Source organism: Polypterus senegalus, chromosome 2 (assembly GCF_016835505.1).
Source record: "Polypterus senegalus isolate Bchr_013 chromosome 2, ASM1683550v1, whole genome shotgun sequence".
NCBI classification, from domain to species: Eukaryota; Metazoa; Chordata; class Cladistia; order Polypteriformes; family Polypteridae; genus Polypterus; species Polypterus senegalus.
In genome coordinates, this window is record NC_053155.1 from 295,561,813 (window position 1) to 295,583,966 (window position 22,154).

General features: G+C 37.1%; 1 protein-coding gene across 1 annotated transcript in view; it reads right to left on the bottom strand.

Annotated features, from left to right (window-relative positions):
* Positions 1–2,252: 2,252 nt before the first annotated feature.
* The window catches only part of alg5 (ALG5 dolichyl-phosphate beta-glucosyltransferase), a 72,111-nt gene continuing 52,209 nt past the window's right edge, over positions 2,253–22,154 (bottom strand). The window contains exons 9-10 of the mRNA XM_039745812.1: positions 17,520–17,605; positions 2,253–2,602 (exon numbers count right to left, since the gene is read on the bottom strand). Coding sequence (XP_039601746.1) covers positions 2,487–2,602; positions 17,520–17,605 — 202 coding nt within the window. The 3' untranslated portion in view covers positions 2,253–2,486. The remainder of the gene's footprint in view (positions 2,603–17,519; positions 17,606–22,154) is intronic.

Here is a 22,154-nt window from a genome sequence, read left to right on the forward strand (position 1 = left end):
AGTGAGGCCTGCAGTTCTTTAGACGTTGTCCTGGGGTCTTTTGTGACCTCTCGGATGAGTCGTCTCTGCGCTCTTGGGGTAATTTTGGTCGGCTGGCCACTCCTGGGAAGGTTCACCAATGTTCCATGTTTTTGCCATTTGTTGATAATGGCTCTCACTGTGGTTCGCTGGAGTCCCAAAGCTTTAGAAATGGCTTTATAACCTTTACCAGACTGATAGATCTCAATTACTTCTGTTCTCATTTGTTTCTGAATTTCTTTGGATCTTGGCATGATGTCTACCTTTTGAGGTGCTTTTGGTCTACTTCTCTGTGTCAGGCAGCTCCTATTTAAGTGATTTCTTGATTTAAACAGGTGTGGCAGTAATCAGGCCTGGGGGTGGCTACGGAAACTGAACTCAGGTGTGATACACCACAGTTAGGTTATTTTTTAACAAGGGGCAATTACTTTTTCACACAGGGCCATGTAGGTTTGGATTTTTTTTCTCCCTAAATAATAAAAACCATCATTTAAAAATTGCATTTTGTGTTTACTTGTGTTATATTTGACTAATGGTTAAATGTGTTTGATGATCAGAAACATTTTGTGTGACAAACATGCAAAAGAATAAGAAATCAGAAAGGGGGCAAATAGTTTTTCACACCACTGTATTTGCTGCTTCAGGGCCTGGGTGACTTGCCATAATTGAAGCTGAAGTGCAATTTGGTTATGCAGCAAACAATGATCTAAAGCACAAGTGAAAGACCACATCTGAATGTCTGAGAAGAAAACAAAACCACCAAAGTCCTGACTTAAACTCCATTGGGATGTTCTGGCAGGACCTTAAACTGGCAGTTCATATTCGAAAACTCATCAGTGTGGCTGAATTAAAACAATTCTGTAGAGAAAAGTGGGCCAAAGGTTCTACACAGCAATGCCAATATCTGATCTCCAGGTACAGGAAAGCATAGGATTGCAGTCATCACCATTCAGTAAGTCATTGTCCAACCCGCTATATCCTAACACAGGGTCACAGGGGTCTGCTGGAGCCAATCCCAGCCAACACAGGGCGCAAGCCAGGAAAGAAACCCTGGGCAGGGCGCCAGCCCACCGCAGGGCACACACACCCACACACCAAGTACACACTAGGGACAATTTAGGATCGCCAATGCACCTAACTTGCATGTCTTTGGAGTTGTTGCTGCTAAAAGTGGCACAACCAAGACTTCAGTTTAAGGGGTCATTACTTTTTTCCCTTCAATACTTCATTGATTTAAAAATGTAACCAAGATACTAGAGTTTCTAATGGCCATTACTGCTTGAAACAACAGATTGTTAATTTATTTGTCACATACAGTATGACTACAAAGCCCCATTTTCAGCAGGTAGTCTGTCATTTAGTGTCCTGATGGTCAATTTCCTTAGTTTATTCTTAATTGGTTGTTTAAATGCTAATTGGTTATTAGAAAAACCTTTATAATTGCATTAGCACTGCTGAAACTGGTTACACTGTTCATTTGGGTTGTAAGGTACTGGTATTCCTAATGTTCAGTTCTGGGTAAAAAAAAAAAAATCCAAAGTGAAACAGCTTATTCAAAAAACACGACTTTTTGTTTTTGCAGAATGAAGATTTTTCCATGTAATAGATTGCCAAGAAAATGAAGATTTCATATAAAGATGTTTGCTACTGTTTTATGAGAAGAGGACAAACTGGATCTAACTAGGCCAGAAAAAGAAGGGCAAGGCCCAGGTGGATAACTGCAGAAGAGGATATGGACATAAGAGTCTGTAGAGTGAAAAACAAGCACCTTACACGTTCTCAGTTTGCTTCTTCATGAAATACACGCCAAATATCAGTGCTGTCTAACAGAGATGATTCCAAAATGCTGCACATAATATGCTTTTCCAGTTATCTTCTATCCAATGCCTGTGCTTTTTGCCCATTTTAATCTTTTCTTTTTATTTGACAGTTTTAGATATTGCTTTTTCCTTTAAATAGGCTAGCATCCCATAGTTGTCTTTTTACTGCTGCAGGTGACAAAGTCCTAAAATGGGCACTATATTGGACCTTATTGGTTTACATACATCAGTGCTATAGGTGAGTCAGTTAGGCGAGTCAATATTTATTAAAAGTAAAATTTTCACTAGAAGCATGTGAAAATTATCCAGTCTATGAGTAATTTAGTTATAAAGGTGACTGAATTTTTCAAAAATTAATGTTTCATGCATTTGCTGTGCAGAGTAAAGTTTATGTAACCAAAAACATTCCATATATTTAATTCTTGGGTTGTGTGATTTATTTATTGGTAACATACAATTCCAATGATAAACAAATCCATTTATGCTTTGAATTCTGACAGAAATCTACAAATAATATAAGCAGTGGGATCAAAAACAACTACTCCCTTATTTGTGATACAGTACTTCTTCATTAAACTTTTGTATAAAAGGTAAATAAAAATAACACGTTTTTACTTATATAGCATAAACCCATTTTCCCCTTATATTTCAGTCGTGTTTTTTCTGGCTCTCTAGTGTCCAGGCACCAGTGAGATATCTTAGACGTATGAAAATCAGATCTCTGCCCATTTGTAACCAACTCCAAAATGGGACCAGTTTGGAACCTAGAGGAGAAAAAGAATAAAAAAAAAATTAGACGAAAAATGAAAATTACAGTTATTCTAAATAATCAAAATAATTATAACATTGTTTTAAAATTATCTGAACTTTAGATTTTAGGAATGCTTGGACAATTTCAATATAGCTGAAAAATATTTTGCTAGTAACCTTTAAGTTTGTTTAAGTAATTTAAGTCAAAGGTCATAGATATACAGTAATCCCTCCTCGATCACGGGGGCTGCGTTCCGGAACCCCCCGCAATAGGTGAAAATCCGCGAAGTAGAAACCATATGTTTGTATGGTTATTTTTATATATTTTAAGCCCTTAGAAACTCTCCGACACTGTTTATAAATATTCTCTGCACAGTTATACAGTAAACCCTCGTTTATCGCGGTTAATCTGTTCCAGACTCTACCACGATAAATTAATTTCCACGAAGTAGGATTATTTATTTATAAATCTAATATTTTCGCAGTTAGAGCATGGAAAACCTGTTTACGACATTCTAAATACATTTTTAAAGATTATTAGAGCCCTCTAGACATGAAATAACACCCTTTAGTCAAAAGTTTAAACTGTGCTCCATGACAAGACAGAGATGACAGTTCTTTCTCACAAGTAAAAGAATGCAAACATACAGTGGGTACGGTAAGTATTCAGACCCCCTTCAATTTTTCACTCTTTGTTATATTGCAGCCATTTGCTAAAATCATTTAATTTTTTCCCTCATTAATGTTGACAGACAAAAAAAAAGAATTTTTGAAATTGTTGCAGATTTATTAAAATAGAAATACTGCAATATCACCTGGTCCTAAGTATTCAGACCCTTTGCTCAGTATTTAGTAGAAGCACCCTTTTGAGCTCATACAGCCATGATTCTTCTTGGGAAAGATGCAACAAGTTTTTCACACCTGGATTTGGGGATCCTCTGCCATTCCTCCTTGCAGATCCTCTCCAGTTCTGTCAGGTTGGATGGTAAACGTTGGTGGACAGCCATTTTTAGGTCTCTCCAGAGATGCTCAATTGGGTTTAAGTCAGGGCTCTGGCTGTGCCATTCAAGAACAGTCACAGAGTTGTTGTGAAGCCACTCCTTCGTTATTTTAGCTGTGTGCTTAGGGTCATTGTCTTGTTGGAAGGTAAACCATCGGCCCAGTCTGAGGTCCTTAGCACTCTGGAGAAGGTTTTTGTCCAGGACATCCCTGTACTTGGCCACTTTCATCTTTCCCTCGATTGCAACCAGTCGTCCTGTCCCTGCAGCTGAAAAACACCCCCACAGCATGATGCTGCCACCGCCATGCTTCACTGTGGGGACTGTTTTGGACAAGTGATGAGCAGTGCCTGGTTGTCTCCACACATACCGCTTAGAATTAAGGCCAAAAAGTTCTCTCTTGGTCTCATCAGACCAGAGAATCTTATTTCTCACCATCTCAGAGTCCTTCAGGTGTCTTTTAGCAAACTCCATGCGGGCTGTCATGTGTCTTGCACTGAGGAGAGGCTTCCGACAGGCCACTCTGCCATAAAGCCCTGACAGGTGGAGGGCTGCAGTGATGGTTGAGTTTATACAACTTTCTCCCATCTCCCGACTGCATCTCTGGAGCTCAGCCAAAGTGATCGTTGGGTTCTTCTTTACCTCTCTCACCAAGGCTCTTCTCCCCGGTAGCTCAGCTTGGCCGGACGGCCAGCTCTAGGAAGGGTTCTGGTCCTCCCAAACGTCTTCCATTTAAAGATTATGGAGGCCACTGTGCTCTTAGGAACCTTAAGTGCAGCAGCATTTTTTTTGTAACCTTGGCCAGATCAGTGCCTTGCCACAATTCTGTCTCTGAGCTCTTCAGGCAGTGCCTTTGACCTCATGATTCTCATTTGCTCTGAAATATATTGTGATCTGTAAGGTCTTATATAGACAGACAGGTGTGTGGCTTTCCTAATCAAGTCCAATCAGTATAATCAAACACAGCTGGACTCAAATGAAGGTGATCTCAAGGATGATCAGAAGAAATGGAAAGCACCTGAGTTAAATATATGAGTGTCACAGCAAAGGGTCTGAATACTCAGGACCATGTGATATTTCAGTTTTTCTTTTTTAATAAATCTGCAACAATTTCAAAAATTATTTTTTTTGTCTGTCAATATGGGGTGCTGTGTGTACATTAATGAGGGAAAAAATTTATTTAAATGATTTTAGCAAATGGCTGCAATATAACAGTGAAAAATTGAAGGAGGTCTGAATACTTTCCGTACCCACTGTATCTTCCTCTTCAAAGAAGTGCACGTCAGGAGCAGAGAATATCATAGAGAGAGACAGAAACGTAAACAATCAAAAAATAAATAGGGCTGTTGGGCTTTTAAGTATGCGAAGCACCGCAATAAAGCTGCGGCAAGGAAGGGATCAATGTGAAGGTAGTCTTTCAGCATTTTTTAGAGGATTGTCCGTATCCTCTAGGCAAACAGCCCCTCTGCTCACACCCCCTCCGTCAGGAGCAGAGAATGTCAGAAAGAGTGACAGAGACAGATAAAAGCAAACAATCAAAAATCAATACGTGCTGTTAGAGCTTTTAAGTATGCAAAGCACCGCGCGGAAAGCATATCGTATAACATTGAGGAGTTTTATTTAATACGTAATACGTGCTCTGATTGGGTTGCTTCTCAGCCATCCACCAATAGTGTCCCTTGTATGAAATCAACTGGGCAAACAAACTGAGAAAGCATGTACCATAAATTAAAAGACCCATTGTCTGCAGAAATCCGCGAACCAGCGGAAAACCCGTGATATATATTTAGATATGCTTACATTTAAAATCTGCGATGGAGTGAAGCCACGAAAGTCGAAGCGTGATATAGCGAGGGATCACTGTATTTTTGTGGCGAAGGACAAACAAACTGTAATTGCCTTTACTTCACTACTAGCAGGCAGACTTATCTTTCTCAACTGAAAGAATCCTAGCACATCTTTTTTAAGTCAGTGGGTAACTGATGTTATACGATATACTATTTGAAATTGGAAAAAAATCAAATTCTCACTTAGTGGATCTGTTCAAAACTTTTTAAAAACCTGGCAGGATCCCAATCAATAACATTTTAGAATAAGCTTTTACATTGGGGAAAAGGATTTGCCACCCTCTCCTCTACTTTCTTCCTCTGGCTGTTGGCCTCTCTCTCTTTTTTTTGGATGGGGTTGAACTGAATTTAGTTTGTTAAGTTTGACTTGTTTGTATGGTTTTAAAAAATTCAATAAAAAAAAAAGATATACTTTTATCTATACCCAGAGGTGGGTAGTAACGAGTTACATTTACTCTGTTACATTTACTTGAGTAACTTTTTTAAAAAATTGTACTTCTAAAAGTAGTTTTACTGCACCATACTTTTTACTTTTACTTGAGTACATTTGTGAAGAAGAAACGCTACTCTTACTCCGCTACATAGGGCAACACTCGACTCGTTACTTTTTTTTCCACTAGATACGCTATACAGTATTTTTGCCAGAGAGAACCCTCCAGTGGATCTACTGCATGACTGTTTCACCAATCAGACGTAGCAACAATAATCACAAGACTCTGTTTCACCAATCAGACATAGCAACAATAATCACATGGCTCCGTTTCACAAATGAGACGTAGCCATGCAGTCACATGATCACACACAAACTGTGGCGGCATAGACCCTACCTGACTGATGTGTCTGTGTATAGGAGAGTGGCAGATCCCGCTACAAAAAATAACCGCACTGTTCCTGTTTCAAGCTGAATAAAGATGGTGTCGCTAAAGTATTGAGACTCAGCTTCGTGTTTTGGGGTGCAAGACGTTGACTCACACGTCACAACACACACACGTGGTCACAATGCTATAGTAAACGGTATACGCTCGCATAGATGTTGACTATATGAGTGAGGCACGCCGACTGACGATTGGCCACAATCCCGCAGCAAGAGAGAGAGAAGTTCCATCAGCATAGTTGTGATCACGTGATGCTCGGCTGACAAAGCATATACGGACTACTCGTATTGCAAGACCTCGCTCATTTATCAAGTTAAAATTTATTAAAAACTTTAGCTCGTCTTGCAAAACACTCGCAAACCAAGTTACTCGCAATCCAAGGTTCCACTGTACTTGAAAAATGAGAGCCAACCATAACTTCACTGAGTGAAGAACAAGCACGTTTTAACCAAACATGCACTGACACAGACAATCAATTTAAAGTGAGACTTCTTGTATGTGCACAAGCTGTCTTGTTCTAAAGTTATTTTCTATCAGCTGTGCTATTTGGAGGGCAAGTGAATATGCAGTATTATACTGTCAGTGTACAGTATATCCTGTCACTGTAAGTAGTTTGCACTGTTCAAACATACATGTTACCTGCTGCAGATATTGGCTTCAAAAGTCTTGATGTGAAAAACTTAGATTTGGAACTTTGTATTATTTGTGCATCTTTATTTTGTAAAGATGTTATTTCTTTTTACTCATTTTTTATTTTATTATTTGGAATTAGCAGAATTTGCACATTATTTTATATTTTTGTCTGTCTTATTACATTTCTAAAAAATAAATCATTTATTATGATGAAACAGTTACTCAGTACTTGAGTAGACTTTTCACCAAATACTTTTTTACTCTTGCTTGAGTAATTTTTTGGATGACTACTTTTTACTTCTACTTGAGTAATATTATTTTGAAGTAACGCTAGTCTTACTTGAGTACAATTTTTGGCTACTCTACCCACCTCTGTCTATACCTAAAAAGTCAAAGATTACAATACAAGCAGGTTAACCCATACAAACCTGAGAAAAAAAAGTTAAAATTATAAAAGCCATGCTACTCAAAAGAAAAATTAAGTAAAAACTATATTACTATTTATCCATTTTCATAACATACTTAATCCAATTTCTGGGTCAAAAGGAGGATGGTTTATTGACAATTATCATTTAACATTGATTTGCAAGGTTTAATTAATTATGAGCTTGAGAATTTGATCTATGAATACAAAAACTTGTTTCTTAGGCATAATCTAAGATGCATTTTAATGAATTACACCAAGAGAGTTAGAGTGAAGGCCCGCAGGCTCTTGGACCTTTTGAAATAAGCCTATTTAATCAATATTCAAAATATGATACATATACCTCTGATGACAGTTAGTTTTCTCAAATGCCCCCTTTAATGTGTGTTTTATGTACATATATCTATATAATTTCACTGGATTACATTAACAATTAGTAATAAAATTAATCTCCAGTGACTGATTGTGTTTATTTACGCAGCACATGGTACCACAGCTACTAATCTGCAGTTAGAATGGAACCAGCTGCTCGTAATGACTGAACAAAAAAAAGTGTGACGGTAACATGCCATACTGGCCATAAATTACTGTTTTAGCATTACACCAAAAATGTTTCAGTCTCATGAAGGAGTTGGTAGCTTACGCTGTTGCCACTCTGCTTAGTTTTTAAAGACACACAGATGTCAGGGCTGGCCACCCCAGTGCAACTTACCTGATTGCCCTACATGATTCTTTTGTCATTTCCATGGACTCAGTTGTTGCATTTAGACAGAAAACTCACTGCCATTTCTACCTATTTTCAATGTGATTGTAATTAGTTCCTGACCATTTCCAAATGCAGTCTGTGTGATCCATCATCACCAGCACACTCATTGTTTTTTAACGTGTTCAGGTACCATCCAGTTATTAGGCATGTTAAAGCAAGTGTGAATGAATGTGATTTAGCTACAAATTGTCGTGTGTCCAGACTGTGGCAATCTCTTGACTTTATGTACTGATGTAATTTTCTTTTACTCAATACTGATTTTGGTCCCATGGTTGCCAGCAGCTTTCCCAACCCATTGTAATGTCCAAGAAAAAAAAAGTAGATGAAGACGGAATTCTTTTTTGCAGAAGTTCAATATATTTATCAATATATATCACCTCAATATATTTTTTTTCTTTTAAAATAACTAGGGTGCACTGCGCTCTAATAAATAAACCGACTTTTTCGAATGTTTGTCCCTGTGATTTGTTAATTGTCATAGCAAAAACTATTCTAATAGGAAACTGTAAACGTTTTAATACGAATGGCATATCACGATCTCCTTTGGTGTCTGATGTTATCCACGGAAGATGTACTACATTACCTTTCTTGTCGCCTGTTAATATTTTACATGTCAGAATTCTTCGACCAATTCTGAATACAACTAATCTTGTCCTATTGCGTAGCCCATCGCTCATACATAAATTTCACAATAACATTATATGATACATCCTTCTTTCAACAGTAATTCAGCTGGTGGAAGACCGAACGGTGTTAACTGTTGTAGCTATTCCATGGGATATTGCAGGTTGATGTTTTCATCTTCCACACATTCACCACCAACTGTTTCAGCATAGTCCATTGATATGCTTTTAACCAATCTGCCATGTAACCGATCGACAATTTTTGCATTAAATTGTTTGACTTCATTGTTTCTCAGTGCTAGGATTGCCTGTGTACTCATTTATTCTGTTGATAACCCTTCGGGGTGAAATTCTTTAATAAGATTTGGACATAATAAGTCTTCTTTTATTGGGAACTTAAAGTGAGGAAAGCATAAAAATTCTTAAGAGCTGAGAGTGTAAGAACTGTGTCTGACAAAAGCATTCACACGAATGAGAGGTGAGAGGACCACGGGCGTTGAGTCGTTAACCGGAAATGTTTGACAGGAGGGCGGAACTTGAAAAAATCTCTTAGCAATTGTCTTGTCTTAAGATTTTCTTTTATAATAGAGATACACAAATTAAAAGATCAAATGCCAACTTCAACTAAACTGCCTAAACCAAGTATCAAAGCAAAGTTACCCTCTACCAATTACTTTTATAAGTTTTATTTAGAAGATGCAGACTGCCAATGTTGCTCTCCATGAGACACTTAAGGTCTGTCTTCCCAGATCCCTCCATTAAGTGCAGACCTTTATACATATCAAATGAATGCACAGACATGTAATATGAGCTTGAGTAGAAAATAAGAATTGAGTTGTTCAGTGCTGTTTGTTATCAACAAAGTTTATTTTAACAACTAGAGCTGTAATGTACAAGCACTAAAAAGCTGGAGCTTGAACAGGAGTCAGGGGTTAAACTTTTGCTTCCCAGTTTGAAACAGCTCTGTTCTTTTTCAAATCCTTTATATATGCATCTAACACACACACACACACACACAGGAAAAATCGGCACTACATAACTTAAACATAAGCTCACTAATTAGTTTTTTGACCTAACCCTGATAATTCTGTGTTGCTCACAACTATACTAATTACTGTATGTTCTTATGCCATAAAACCAACTAAATGGATTTTTCCAAGGTTCAAAAACAAATCAAATTGTCAGTCCCCTAATAGTCGCCTAATATCATCTAATGGTTAACTGCAGTGCAAACTATCTGCATTAAGGTCAACCTGCAGCTGTGTTATTAAAGCCTTTCAGTGTTTGGCATGTTGTGAGTGACAGAATGTTTATGTCTTCCTAACAGCAATTTGTGATTCACCAACTCTTTATGGCCACTGGCTTTGAAATGGGCTGTAGGTATCACCCGGTATCCTGTGGAAAAGGGATTCAGAAAAAGAAATAGAAAGAAAAAGATTCATGGTTCATTGATACACTTTGGTTTTGACTTCACTCTTCCCCATTTCTTTAAAGTTGCCCCATGTAATGAAAAACCAAGAGTGTGTAAAAAAGCTGTATACTCTGCATCTGTATACTCTGATAACCTACTATAAGTGGATTTGTTGTTTTTAGCTGTACTTTAAGTTTAGGTCTTTTATTTTTGGCTGTATAACTCACAATAAAATACCGTGAAAAAAACTTAAAATCAGCCTTAACCACTCCAAATGTGTGCCACAGCACATCTACCGGTCAAGCTTCCTTTTTATGTAAATTACAATGATTATAATGTAGGAAAACAGAGTAGCATTCCTTTAATTTATTCAGAATTTGTACAGCTCATTGTTCTAGAGTAAAACTCTATGGTCGCGTTGAATCTTCATCTGTTTCCCTTCACAAAGATATATTACATTATTTCAAAAAGTGTTAAAAAGATGACATTGCGAAAATATAACGCATATGTTAGCATAGTATTAGCGAACTTCAGATTTCACTTGTGGGTTTCAAATATTCAGAATTTGAGGTTATAGAAGGAATTAGAAGAAACTATGTGATTAGCCGTTTGCATGTTCTCCCCATGTCTGCGTGGGTTTTCTCCGGTTTCCTCCCACGGTCCAAAGACATGCTGGTTAGGTGCATTGGTGATCCTAAATTGTCCCTAGTATGTGCTTGGTGTGTGGATGTGTGTGTGCCTAGCAGTGGGCTGGCGCCCTGCCCGGTTTTGTTTCCTGCCTTGCGCCCTGTGTTGGCTGGGATTGGCTCCAGCAGACCCCGTGACCCTGTGGTTAGGATATAGCGGGTTGGATAATGGATGGATGGATGTGATTTGCCTTGAAAAGGAAGTCTTGCTTCATTAGAAAACTTTAGATGGGAACAGACCACTTAGCCCAACAAAGCTTACAAAACCTATTTCCAGCAAAATAACCTCAAGTCGAGTTTTGAAGGTCCCTCAAGTCCTACTGTCCACCACACTACTTGGTAACTTATTCAAGTCTTCAATCTGCCTTAATTATGATTTAAGATATGAAGAGGTAGGAGAAAATAGGTCAAACAGTTTGTGAGCTACAGGTGATTTAAAATCCTTTACAGACAAACGAACAGCCACAGTAGCTTATTATACATAAAGATAGTTCAGCTTTTGTGCACAATCAGCACTGTTACAGTTCAGGTTTTGCTTAACTGTGTGATACAAATGAGTCAACTTTGCAGTTTTTACCTATGTTTTATAACAGGTATCTTATTATTATATATTATCATGATATACATAATTTAAATGCTGTCAGATTAAGATGTTAAACTGTATTTGTCTTTATAAACCACTTGACATGTTTGTAATTTTGCTCTGGAACTGTAAGTAATACTACAAATATAACAGTTCTTATGAAAGGTAATTTGTAGAATAGTACAGAAATCTCACAGAGCAACTCGATTTATTTATTGTGCAATTCAAAAAATTTATTTTTTTTAACTACTCATCCTAAATCTCTCAAAGTGAGTAATTGTGCTGACCACGTGATACAAAAACTGTACAGACCAGACATCAAAAACAATCTGTAAAGTGTCGATTAACTAAGGATTGTGACTTGAGTGCACCTACACATCATGTCAGGGGAAAAAGCCCAAATCAGAAACTAAGGATCTGCCATCTTGATAAACACTCACTATAAATCTTAAAAGCGGCATATCTACATTTATTTTATATATGCACCTCTGACATGTCCATTCCATTAGTGTTTTTTTCTTATTTTAATATCTACACGAATAAAGTTCCGTTGTTATGCATGTCATTTTTACTGAATCTATTACAACACACTGTATTTATGTAAGGGCTATCATTATTATCTTCTGTGATTTTTCCACATAAGCATAATTTTATTATAATGAAATTCACTTTAATTAGTTTTAATCACTGTCTTAATATTTTTTCCATTTAAATAGCAAAGGCAATAGCACAATTTAGGAAACTGGTTTATAGCACCATTGCTACAAATCTTTAGAAAGTGCACTGCTGCTACAAAACACTGTCTTATGATCTACAATTAAGCAACTAAAAAGAAAAACGATAAAAAAAATTAATGAAATTAAAACATTTCTCATGTAAAAAGGCAGAATTTGTGTAATCTCTCTCATTCTGGGAAATCTCCATAATTGTACTTTAAAAAAAATTAGATTTAATAGTCACCATAGTTATTTATGTTTTGAAATATGGTTGTGTTTCATGATTCAGTTTTAATACGTACTTTAGATCAGATACAGTAGATTTGCTGCACAGGTATACAATTACAAGAAGATAAGTTATTTTTCAGTGTGAACACATTAATTTTCCCCATGTAATGATAGGACACCTAGCATTCATGCTTACTGTCTAAATTTTAAAAATAACTCCAACATGTTTTTTTTTAAACATCTATGACATAATGTCTGTGTTACTCAAGGAACATGATTTACTTCAAAATGTGAGCTTGAAATAAAACCAACTCTTTATTTAAGCTACCTCATTTCTGTGTCAACATACTAAAATTATTTTCTAAATGCAAATTAGGAAACTGAATCCAGACTAATTAGTTAACAAGTGAGAAACCCTGTTTATATTATACTAAGAAGTGATGCATGTAGTAAGAAATACTACCTTCTGTTATCTTGTGAAGAGTCATTTACTTATTTGTAAGAACTGGTGAAGAATACAGGATTAAAACTAAGAGAAATGACAAAGAAATGTAATCAAGGACATCCACTGAAACCCTGTAAAAAATGTAGTGCCTATAAGTGAGAATTCTTTTTTAATAATTGGATACATTAAAGGTTAGCATTTACAATTTATGAGTTTCTTTTTACAGCCAGCATTTCAGATAGGCACAGTGTCTCAAAAAAAGAATCGCCACTGACATTCTTTAAGTATAAGCATAGTGAGGTCAAAATAACCATTTTTGTGCTGTATATGCAACTAATTTTGATGTAAGACTGAAAAATGAAAAAGAAAAAAAAAGTATAAAATCAAGTATTTGCAAACACAAAGGAAGCGGTGATTATAGCTGTGCACTCCAGCTTGAATGGCAAGTGTGACAAGGACGTTCTGAAAACAAACTCTTTTCACAAGGCATCCTGGGACTACACAGGCTTCATACAAGCACTGATCTCCTGCTGAATTTCTAATTTGTCTTTGGGGACAAATGAAGTAAGGTTCAACTTACAAATGTGTCCATTTCAAGAAACACTTGCTTTGGGTTAAAGTGTCTAAATAAATAAATGATAAAAATTATGAACCACTCAGTACAATGCAATGTTTGGTGTTTTATTTCTGAATCACATAAAGAATGGCTATGCTCAATTACACATAAAAAGGGAAATTATTATTATTATTATTATTATTGTGTTCTACCTTTATGAAGTGTACAGAGAGGTGCGACTAACAAAAATAGATTAATAACTGTGGGTAAGGTGTCAATCACATGGAATTATGTCAGAGATGATTCTGTAGAACTTTCAGGAGGCTGCATCATATGTCAGGTATAAAGAGATCCATCGTCATGGCGAAAAGGTTTGAGAATGACAAATATTAATTTAATTTTCACAAAGTTTGCTGCCTCAGTTTTTATGATGGCAATTTGCACATACTCCAGAATGTTATGAAGAGTGATCAGATGAATTGCAATTAATTGTAAAGACATTTTTTGCCATGAAAATGAACTTAATCTCAAAAAACCCATTTTCACTGCTTTTGTGAAGAAGGCTTCAGGGCACCAAAAAAAGTCTAACAAGCTCCAGGATCGTCTCCTAAAGTTGATTTAGCTGCGGGATCAGTGCACCACCAGTAGAGAATGCTCAGGAACGGCAGCACGAAGGTGTAAGTACATCTGCACACACAGTGAGTGAAAGACTTTTGGAGGATGGCCTGCTGTCAACAACAACAGCAAAAAAGCCACTTCTCTCCAAGAAAAACATCCTGGACACACTGATATTCTGTAAAACCGTATAGGGATTGGACTGCTGGGGGAAAGTCTTTTTCTCTGATGAACCCCCTTTCCGATATCCGGAAAAAAGTTTGTCTGGAGAAGAAAAGGTGACTGCTACCATCAGTCCTGTGTCATGCCAACAGTAAAGCATCCTGCGACTATTCATGTGTGGGGTTACACCTCAGCCAAGGGAGTGGGCTCACTCACAATATTGCCTAAGAACACAGCTATGAATAAAGAATGGGACAAAAACATCCTAAGATAGCAGTTTCTCCCAACCATCCAAGAACAGTTTGGTGACTCAAGAAAAATAATTTTGACCCCTCTGATTTTGAAAATTTTAGACCCATTTCTAACCTGCCCTTCTTAAGTAAAATTCTAGAGAAGGCAGTCATTATGTAGTTAAATGACCACCTCAATAAACATGCTATTCTTGATAAATTTCAGTCAGGTTTTAGAACAAATCACAGCACAGAAACTGTACTTGTTAAAGTAGTAAATGACTTGCGGGTAAATGCAGACAGAGGCCATTTATCTGTTCTCATCCTCCTCAATCCGAGTGCCGCATTTGACACCATTGATCACAATATTCTTAAAAAAATCGCCTTAGTCAATGGGTGGGCCTCTCTGGTAGTGTCCTAAATTGGTTTGAATCCTACCTGGCAGGTAGAAAATTCTTTGTGAGTTGTGGTAATCACATCTCAAAGACACATGATATTCTATATGGTGTTCCACAAGGCCCTATCATGGGTCCGCTGATCTTCTCAATCTACATGCTTCCGTTAGGTCAGATTATCTCAGGTTACAACGTGAGCTACCACAGCTATGCTGATGACAAACAGCTGTATTTATCAATAGCACCTGATGACACTGACTCTCTCGATTCACTAACACAATGTCTTGCTTGTATTTCTGAATGGATGAATAGTAATTTTCTCAAGCTAAATAAAGAGAAAACTGAAATTTTATTGATTGGCAATAATGGATATAATGAGGTTATCAGAAATAAACTTGATGCATTAGGATTAAAAGTTAAGACGGAAGTAAAAAACTTGGAGGTAACTATTGACTGTAACCTGAATTTTAAATTGTATATTAATCAGACCACTAGGATAGCATTTTTTCACTTAAGAAACATAGCAAAATTTAGACCTCTTATATCATTGAAAGATGCTGAGAAATTAATTCACGCGTTTGTTTTCAGTCGCCTAGATTACTGTAACGCACTCCTCTCAGGACTACCCAAAAAAGCCATAAATCATTTGCAACGAGTGCAGAATGCAGCTGCTAGAATCCTAACTAGGAAAAGAAAATCTGAACACATTTCTCCAGTTTTGATGTCACTACACTGGTTACCTGTGTCTTTCAGAATTGACTTTAAAATTCTGCTTATGGTTTATAAAGCCTTAAATAATCTCACTCCATCTTATATATCGGAATGTCTGACACCCTATATGCCAAATCGTAACCTTAGATCCTCAAATGAGTGTCTCCTTACAATTCCAAAAGCTAAACTTAAAAGAAGTGGTGAGTCGGCCTTCTGCTGTTATGCACCTAAAATATGGAATAGCCTGCCAATAGGAATTCACCAGGCTAATACAGTGGAGCACTTTAAAAAACTACTGAAAACACATTACTTTAACATGGCCTTCTAATAACTTCACTTTAACTTAATCCTGATACTCTGTATGTTCATTTCATCATAATAACTATTCATGGTGGCTCTAAAATCCATACTGACCCCTACTCTCTCTTCTGTTTCTTTTTCCGGTTTCTTTGTGGTGGCGGCCTGCGCCACCACCACCACCACCTACTCAAAGCATCATGATGCTCCAACATTGATGGACTAAAAGCCAGAAGTCTACGTAACCATCATCATCAAGTCCTTCTGTGAGAACCCTAAATACAAAGAGGACTGTTTCATTTATGTTAGGTAGAATGCCCAGAGGGGACTGGGTGGTCTCATGGTCTGGAATCCCTGCAGTTTTTTTTTTTTTTACTCTTATTCTATGTTAATTAATGACTTATTTTATTTTCTTACTGTGTCTTTTATTTTTCTATTCTACATTATGTAAAGCACTTTGAGCTACATTTTTTTGTATGAAAATGTGCTATATAAATAAATGTTGTTGTTGTGACACACAATGCCTTTTCCAGCATGATGGAGCACCGGGCCATAAAGCAAAAGTGATAACTAAGAGGCTTGGGGAACAAAACATCAAAATTTTGGGTCCATGGCCAAGAAACTCCCCAAACCTTAATTCCATTGAGAACTTGTACTCAATTCCCAAGAGGTCGGTAGACAAAAAATAACCCACAAATTCTGACAAACTCCAAGCATTGATTATGGGAGAATGGCCTGCCAACATTCAGGATTTGGCCCAGAAGTTGACTGACAGCATACCAGGGTAAATTTCAGATGTCTTGAAAAAGAAGGGCCAGCACTGAAAATATTGACTCTTTGCATAAACATAATGTAATTGTAAATAAAAGCCTTTGAAACTTATGAAATGCTTGTAATTATACTTCAATATACCATAGAAACATCTTACAAAAATATTTAAAAACACTGAAGCGGCAAACTTTGTGAAAACCAATACTTGTGTCATTCTCAAAACGTTTGGCCACAACTGTATAAATCTGTCTTTGACCTCCTCTGCCAAATTCCCTGGAAGACACTGCCTGCTCTCGCTATCTAACCAGAGCCACAAATATCATTAAGGAGCCTTCACACCCTGCTCACCACCTGTTTGACCTGTTGCCCTCTGGTCGGCATTACATATCTTTGAAAGCACAGATTGACAGATTCAGAAACAGTTTCTTTCCAATGGCCATAAATGCATTGAACAAAAATAAGCAAATTAAGGTGGGTTAAACAATTTTAGTCAGTGCTGGGAAACAGATTCAAATACTGCTGCTGCTCTTGTGTAGCTACTCCCCAATTAAATTATATTATTTATTATTGATTGTATTACTACAGGTTTCATTTTTTTTTATCTCATTTATCTTTTTAAGCATATATTTTACATATAATATACTGGGTTTTTTTCCCAGTAATCAGCTGATAAAAATTACAATAAAAGTTTTTTATTCTATTATAATTCTATGAATCCCTATTCTGCAATTTATTAGTCACCCTTATACAGAACAAAAAGTAAAATCTCATCTTTGACTCCACGAAAACTTAAATTGGGATTGAAATACAGTAATTAATTTAAATGGGAATGAAATAGAAAGATTTTAGAAGTCTTAACCACAAAAAGTTTACTTAAATGACTACTATCTTAGTGAATATGCTATTCACCTGTGGCAGACAAAAGAAATTAAACGTATTGTATATTTAAAAACACTCACCTTCAATTTCTGTCCAGTTAACAGCAACCTCTGTAATGGGTATATTTAAACACTGGGCTATATATAAAAGTTCCACATCAAAGGCCCTGCAAAAAAAAAAAACACATTAACTCTTTCATGGTAGAGTCTATTGATGAAATCTAGACTTTGTGCTATAAAAAAAAGAATGGAGAACAGCAAAGCGTGTCTACAGATAACACCACTGCCATCATGGAAACATCATCCATGTCCATATGGGGAATCAATATATTCTACTTGTGCTGATGTGTTTTTTTTTTCTTTCGCATCCCTAAAAATGTGCACTTTACGTCAATTTATGACTCCAAACTGGCCCAGATTAAGTGTATACGTTTTTTGAGTGTGGGAGCCCTGAAATGGGTTAGAAACTTGTTCAAGGTTGGTTGCGTATGTTGTTGAGGAAGGCTTCAGAACCCCACAACCCTAAATTAGACTAAGCAGATTGGATAATATCAAGGTATATAAGATAAGAAAATAATATTCAATTACATACTTTGTTGAGGTTTAAGTTAAAAAAATAATAGAAAATACAACTTTGAAAGCAAACAAATTAGAACAGTGGAATTAAAAAAGTTAATGTATGAATATGATTTATTTATTTAACGGAAAAAATCTATCTATCTATCTATATACACACATACAAGTAAATAAAATAAAAGTAAATATGGCACGTGCAAAGGCTTTGGTGCCCTTTCCATTATAAGGTCCCAGAACGCATTACATTACATCTAATCTGGCTTAGCTTGTTAGGTGTTAGATTAATTAAGAACTGTCATTAGGAATTGTTGGCTGATGGCAGTTTTAGAGACTAATGAATTATTTTACTCTCCCACCACTATGCGACCTCAATAACCCTGATCTCTTCTAAGCAACTAACCGAGGATTTGAAAATTAAACTAACTTACACCTACAAAGCCAGGGAAGGCTATAAAAAAGTTGTCAACATACTTCTCACAATTTTCACAGTCTGAAGTTTCAAAAGAATTGAGAGTTAGGAGGAACTGTGGGGGTCAAGACAAGATCTGGAAGACCAAGAAAACTGACAGACAGAACAGCTTATATAATGTGCAGGAAAGAAAAGCAAAACTCCTATGTGACTACAGGTAGGTGTAGCTGAGAAAGGAGTGGTGGTGCACTGCTGCACTGTGTAGTGTTACATACATGGAAAGACCTTTATTGAAAAGACACAAGAAGGAAACCTTACTTGGAATCTCATCACAGAAAACAATGTCTTATGAATATAACGCAATATCTGTATGGAGGCATTTTGGAAACAAGTGTTGGAGACAATAATTTAAAATCATCGACAATGACAAAAGGTTTGTTTGGATAACAAAAAGAAACAGCAGGTGAAAAGAGCACCCTGATAACTGTTAAGCATGGGGTGGATCTATCAGCTTTGAGGGCGTGTGGCTGCTCAAGTGCAAGTACAGGGAAGAATGGACTCCACTAAACATCAACAAATCCTCAAAACCGTCAAATAGTCAGTCAGGCAGCTGAAGCTGAAAAAGGATAGCTTCTAAAACAAGACAACAATCCAATTCTACTATGAAGTATCTCAAGAAACACAAGGTGAAGATTTTGGAATGGGCCTCATAGCCCCCAAACACGGTCATCACATGGGTGGATCTTAAACGTGTTATGTACACAACACAGCCAATGAAATATAGTGCATCCGGAAAGTAAAGTATTTACAGCGCATCACTTTTTCCACATTTTGTTATATTACAGCCTTATTCCAAAATGGATTAAATTCATTTTTTTCCTCAGAATTCTACACACAACACCCCATAATAACAACGTGAAAAAAGTTTACTTGAGGTTTTTGCAAATTTATTTAAAATAAAAAAAAAAGAGAAATCACATGTACATAAGTATTCACAGCCCTTCCTCAATACAGTACTTTGTCGATGCACCTTTGGCAGCAATTACAGCCTCAAGTCTTTTTGAATATGATGCCACAAGCTTGGCACATCTATCCTTGGCCAGTTTCACCCATTCCTCTTTGCAGCACCTCTCAAGCTCCATCAGGTTTGATGGGAAGCGTCGGTGCACAGCCATTTTAAGATTTCTCCAGAGATGTTCAATCGGATTCAAGTCTGAGCTCTGGCTGGGCCACTCAAGGACATTCACAGAGTTGTCCTGAAGCCACTCCTTTGATATCTTGGCTGTGTGCTTAGGGTCGTTGTCCTGCTGAAAGATGAGCCGTCACCCCAGTCTGAGGTCAAGGGCGCTCTGGAGCAGGTTTTTATCCAGGATGTCTCTGTACATTGCTGCAGTCATTTCTCCCTTTATCCTGACTAGTCTCCCAGTTTCTGCCACTGAAAAACATCCCCACAGAATGATGCTGCCACCACCATGCTTCACTGTAGGGATGGTATTGGCCTGGTGATGAGCGGTGCCTGGTTTCCTCCAAATGTGACGCCTGGCATTCACACCAAAGAGTTCAATCTTTGTCTCATCAGACCAGAGAATTTTGTTTCTCATGGTCTGAGAGTCCTTCATGTGCCTTTTAGCAAACTCCAGGTGGGCTGCCATGTGCCTTTTACTAAGGAGTGGTTTCTCTCTGGCCACTCTACCATACAGGCCTGATTGGTGGATTGCTGCAGAGATGGTTGTCCTTCTGGAAGGTTCTCCTCTGTCCACAAATGACCTCTGGAGCTCTGACAGAGTGGCCATCGGGTTCTTGGTCACCTCCCTGACTATGGCCCTTCTCCCCTGATTGCTCAGTTTAGATGGCCAGCCAGCTCTAGGAAGAGTCCTGACGGTTTTGAACTTCTTCCACTTATTGATTATTGAAGCCACTGTGCTCATTGGGACCTTCAAAGCAGCAGAAATTTTTCTGCAACCTTCCCCAGATTTGTGCGTCGAGACAATCCTGTCTCGGAGGTCTACAGACAATTCCTTTGACTTCATGCTTGGTTTGTGCTCTGACATGAACTGTCAACTGTGGGACCTTATATAGACAGGTGTGTGCCTTTCCAAATCATGTCCAATCAACTGAATTTGCCACAGGTTGACTCCAATTAAGCTGCAGAAACATCTCAAGGATGATCAGGGGAAACAGGATGCACCTGAGCTCAATTTTGAGCTTCATGGCAAAGGCTGTAAATACTTATGTACATGTAATTTCTCAATTTTTTTATATTTAATAAATTTGCAAAAATCTCAAGTAAACTTTTTTTACGTTGTCATTATGGGGTGTTGTGTGTAGAATTCTGAGGAAAAAAATTAATTTAATCCATTTTGGAATAAGGCTGTAACATAACAAAATGTGGAAATAGTGATCCGCTGTGAATACTTTCCAGATGCACTGTATCTCACAGCAGAAAGTGATCTACTGTACAAGAAAGAATGAGGAAAAATTTCCAAAACAAGAATTTAGAGAAAAGCCAAGCAAAATGACACCTTTTATTGGCTAACTAAAAAGATTACAAGTTAATTTGAAAGTTTTTTAAAGTTAAGTTTTTAGTTAGCCAATAAAAGGTGTCATTTTGCTTGGCTTTTCTCTACATTAATAATGGCTAACACGGTACAACACCCTAGTACTACAAAACAAGAATTCAAAGACTTAAAGCTACACAATGCGTTTCTAAGCTGTTATTGTTGCCAAGCACAAATATATTAGGGTGCTGAAATGTTTGCAAATGCCACATTTGTTCTTATTTATTTATTTATTTTAACAATATTGTGGTCGGCTGGCACCCAGGGTTTGTTTCCTGCCTTGCCCCCTGTGTTGGCTGGGATTGGCTCAAGCAGATCCCCATGACCCTGTAGTTAGGATATTGCGGGTTGGATAATGGATGGATGTTAACAATACACATATATGTGTTTGGCCTGGGGTGTACAAACCTCTGGACACGAATGTAGTTGCAAGCAACCACCTTTGTGAGAGAAAGAAACTGGTCTAAAATTCTTATGAATACTCAGATCCAAACTGCATTTTTTTCCCAATAAGGAAAGGACACTTTAAAAGATTTAGGGGCCATATATTAAAGTAACATTAGTATCATTCTGAAACCAAGTCTACAGAATAAAGGACAGTTTGTGTGCTTCAATGAAGAAATCACGGTAGAGGTTTCCACTTCTGTCATAAGTTTATTAAGTATGCAAAATGTTGACATTTTGGGTTCCAGTAGTAAAACATCTAGAGACAGATTGCTTAATCTGCAACTATATGTGCTGTCTAGGCAATTCTTAGAAAAAATTCACAAACATTTTCCTACGACAGAACAAAAGTGAGCTAGATACTTTTTTAAGTTTTATTTGTTAAATTAGACTTACACTTTGTGGCACTCTCAGACCGTGAAGGTATGTGGTAACTAACATTAAACAAATGTCATTTTTTAAAATTTTAATTAAAGCCTGTTTCACATGGGAGTTGCAGTTATTTGTATGTTAATTTCCATTAGTCTCATAGCTTTGGTGGGACGTTGCCAGAATATCAATAAATCTTGAAGTACTGTTATTATTTATGTGCTTCAGACTTGTTCTTATTTGCACATTTATCGACAAGGGCAGGAACAGATCAAAAGTAATTAAATCAAGATATGGAATGGTCTCATTAACAGAAGAGATGATTACATTTTGAATGTTATTATCGTAAGTGACAAGCAG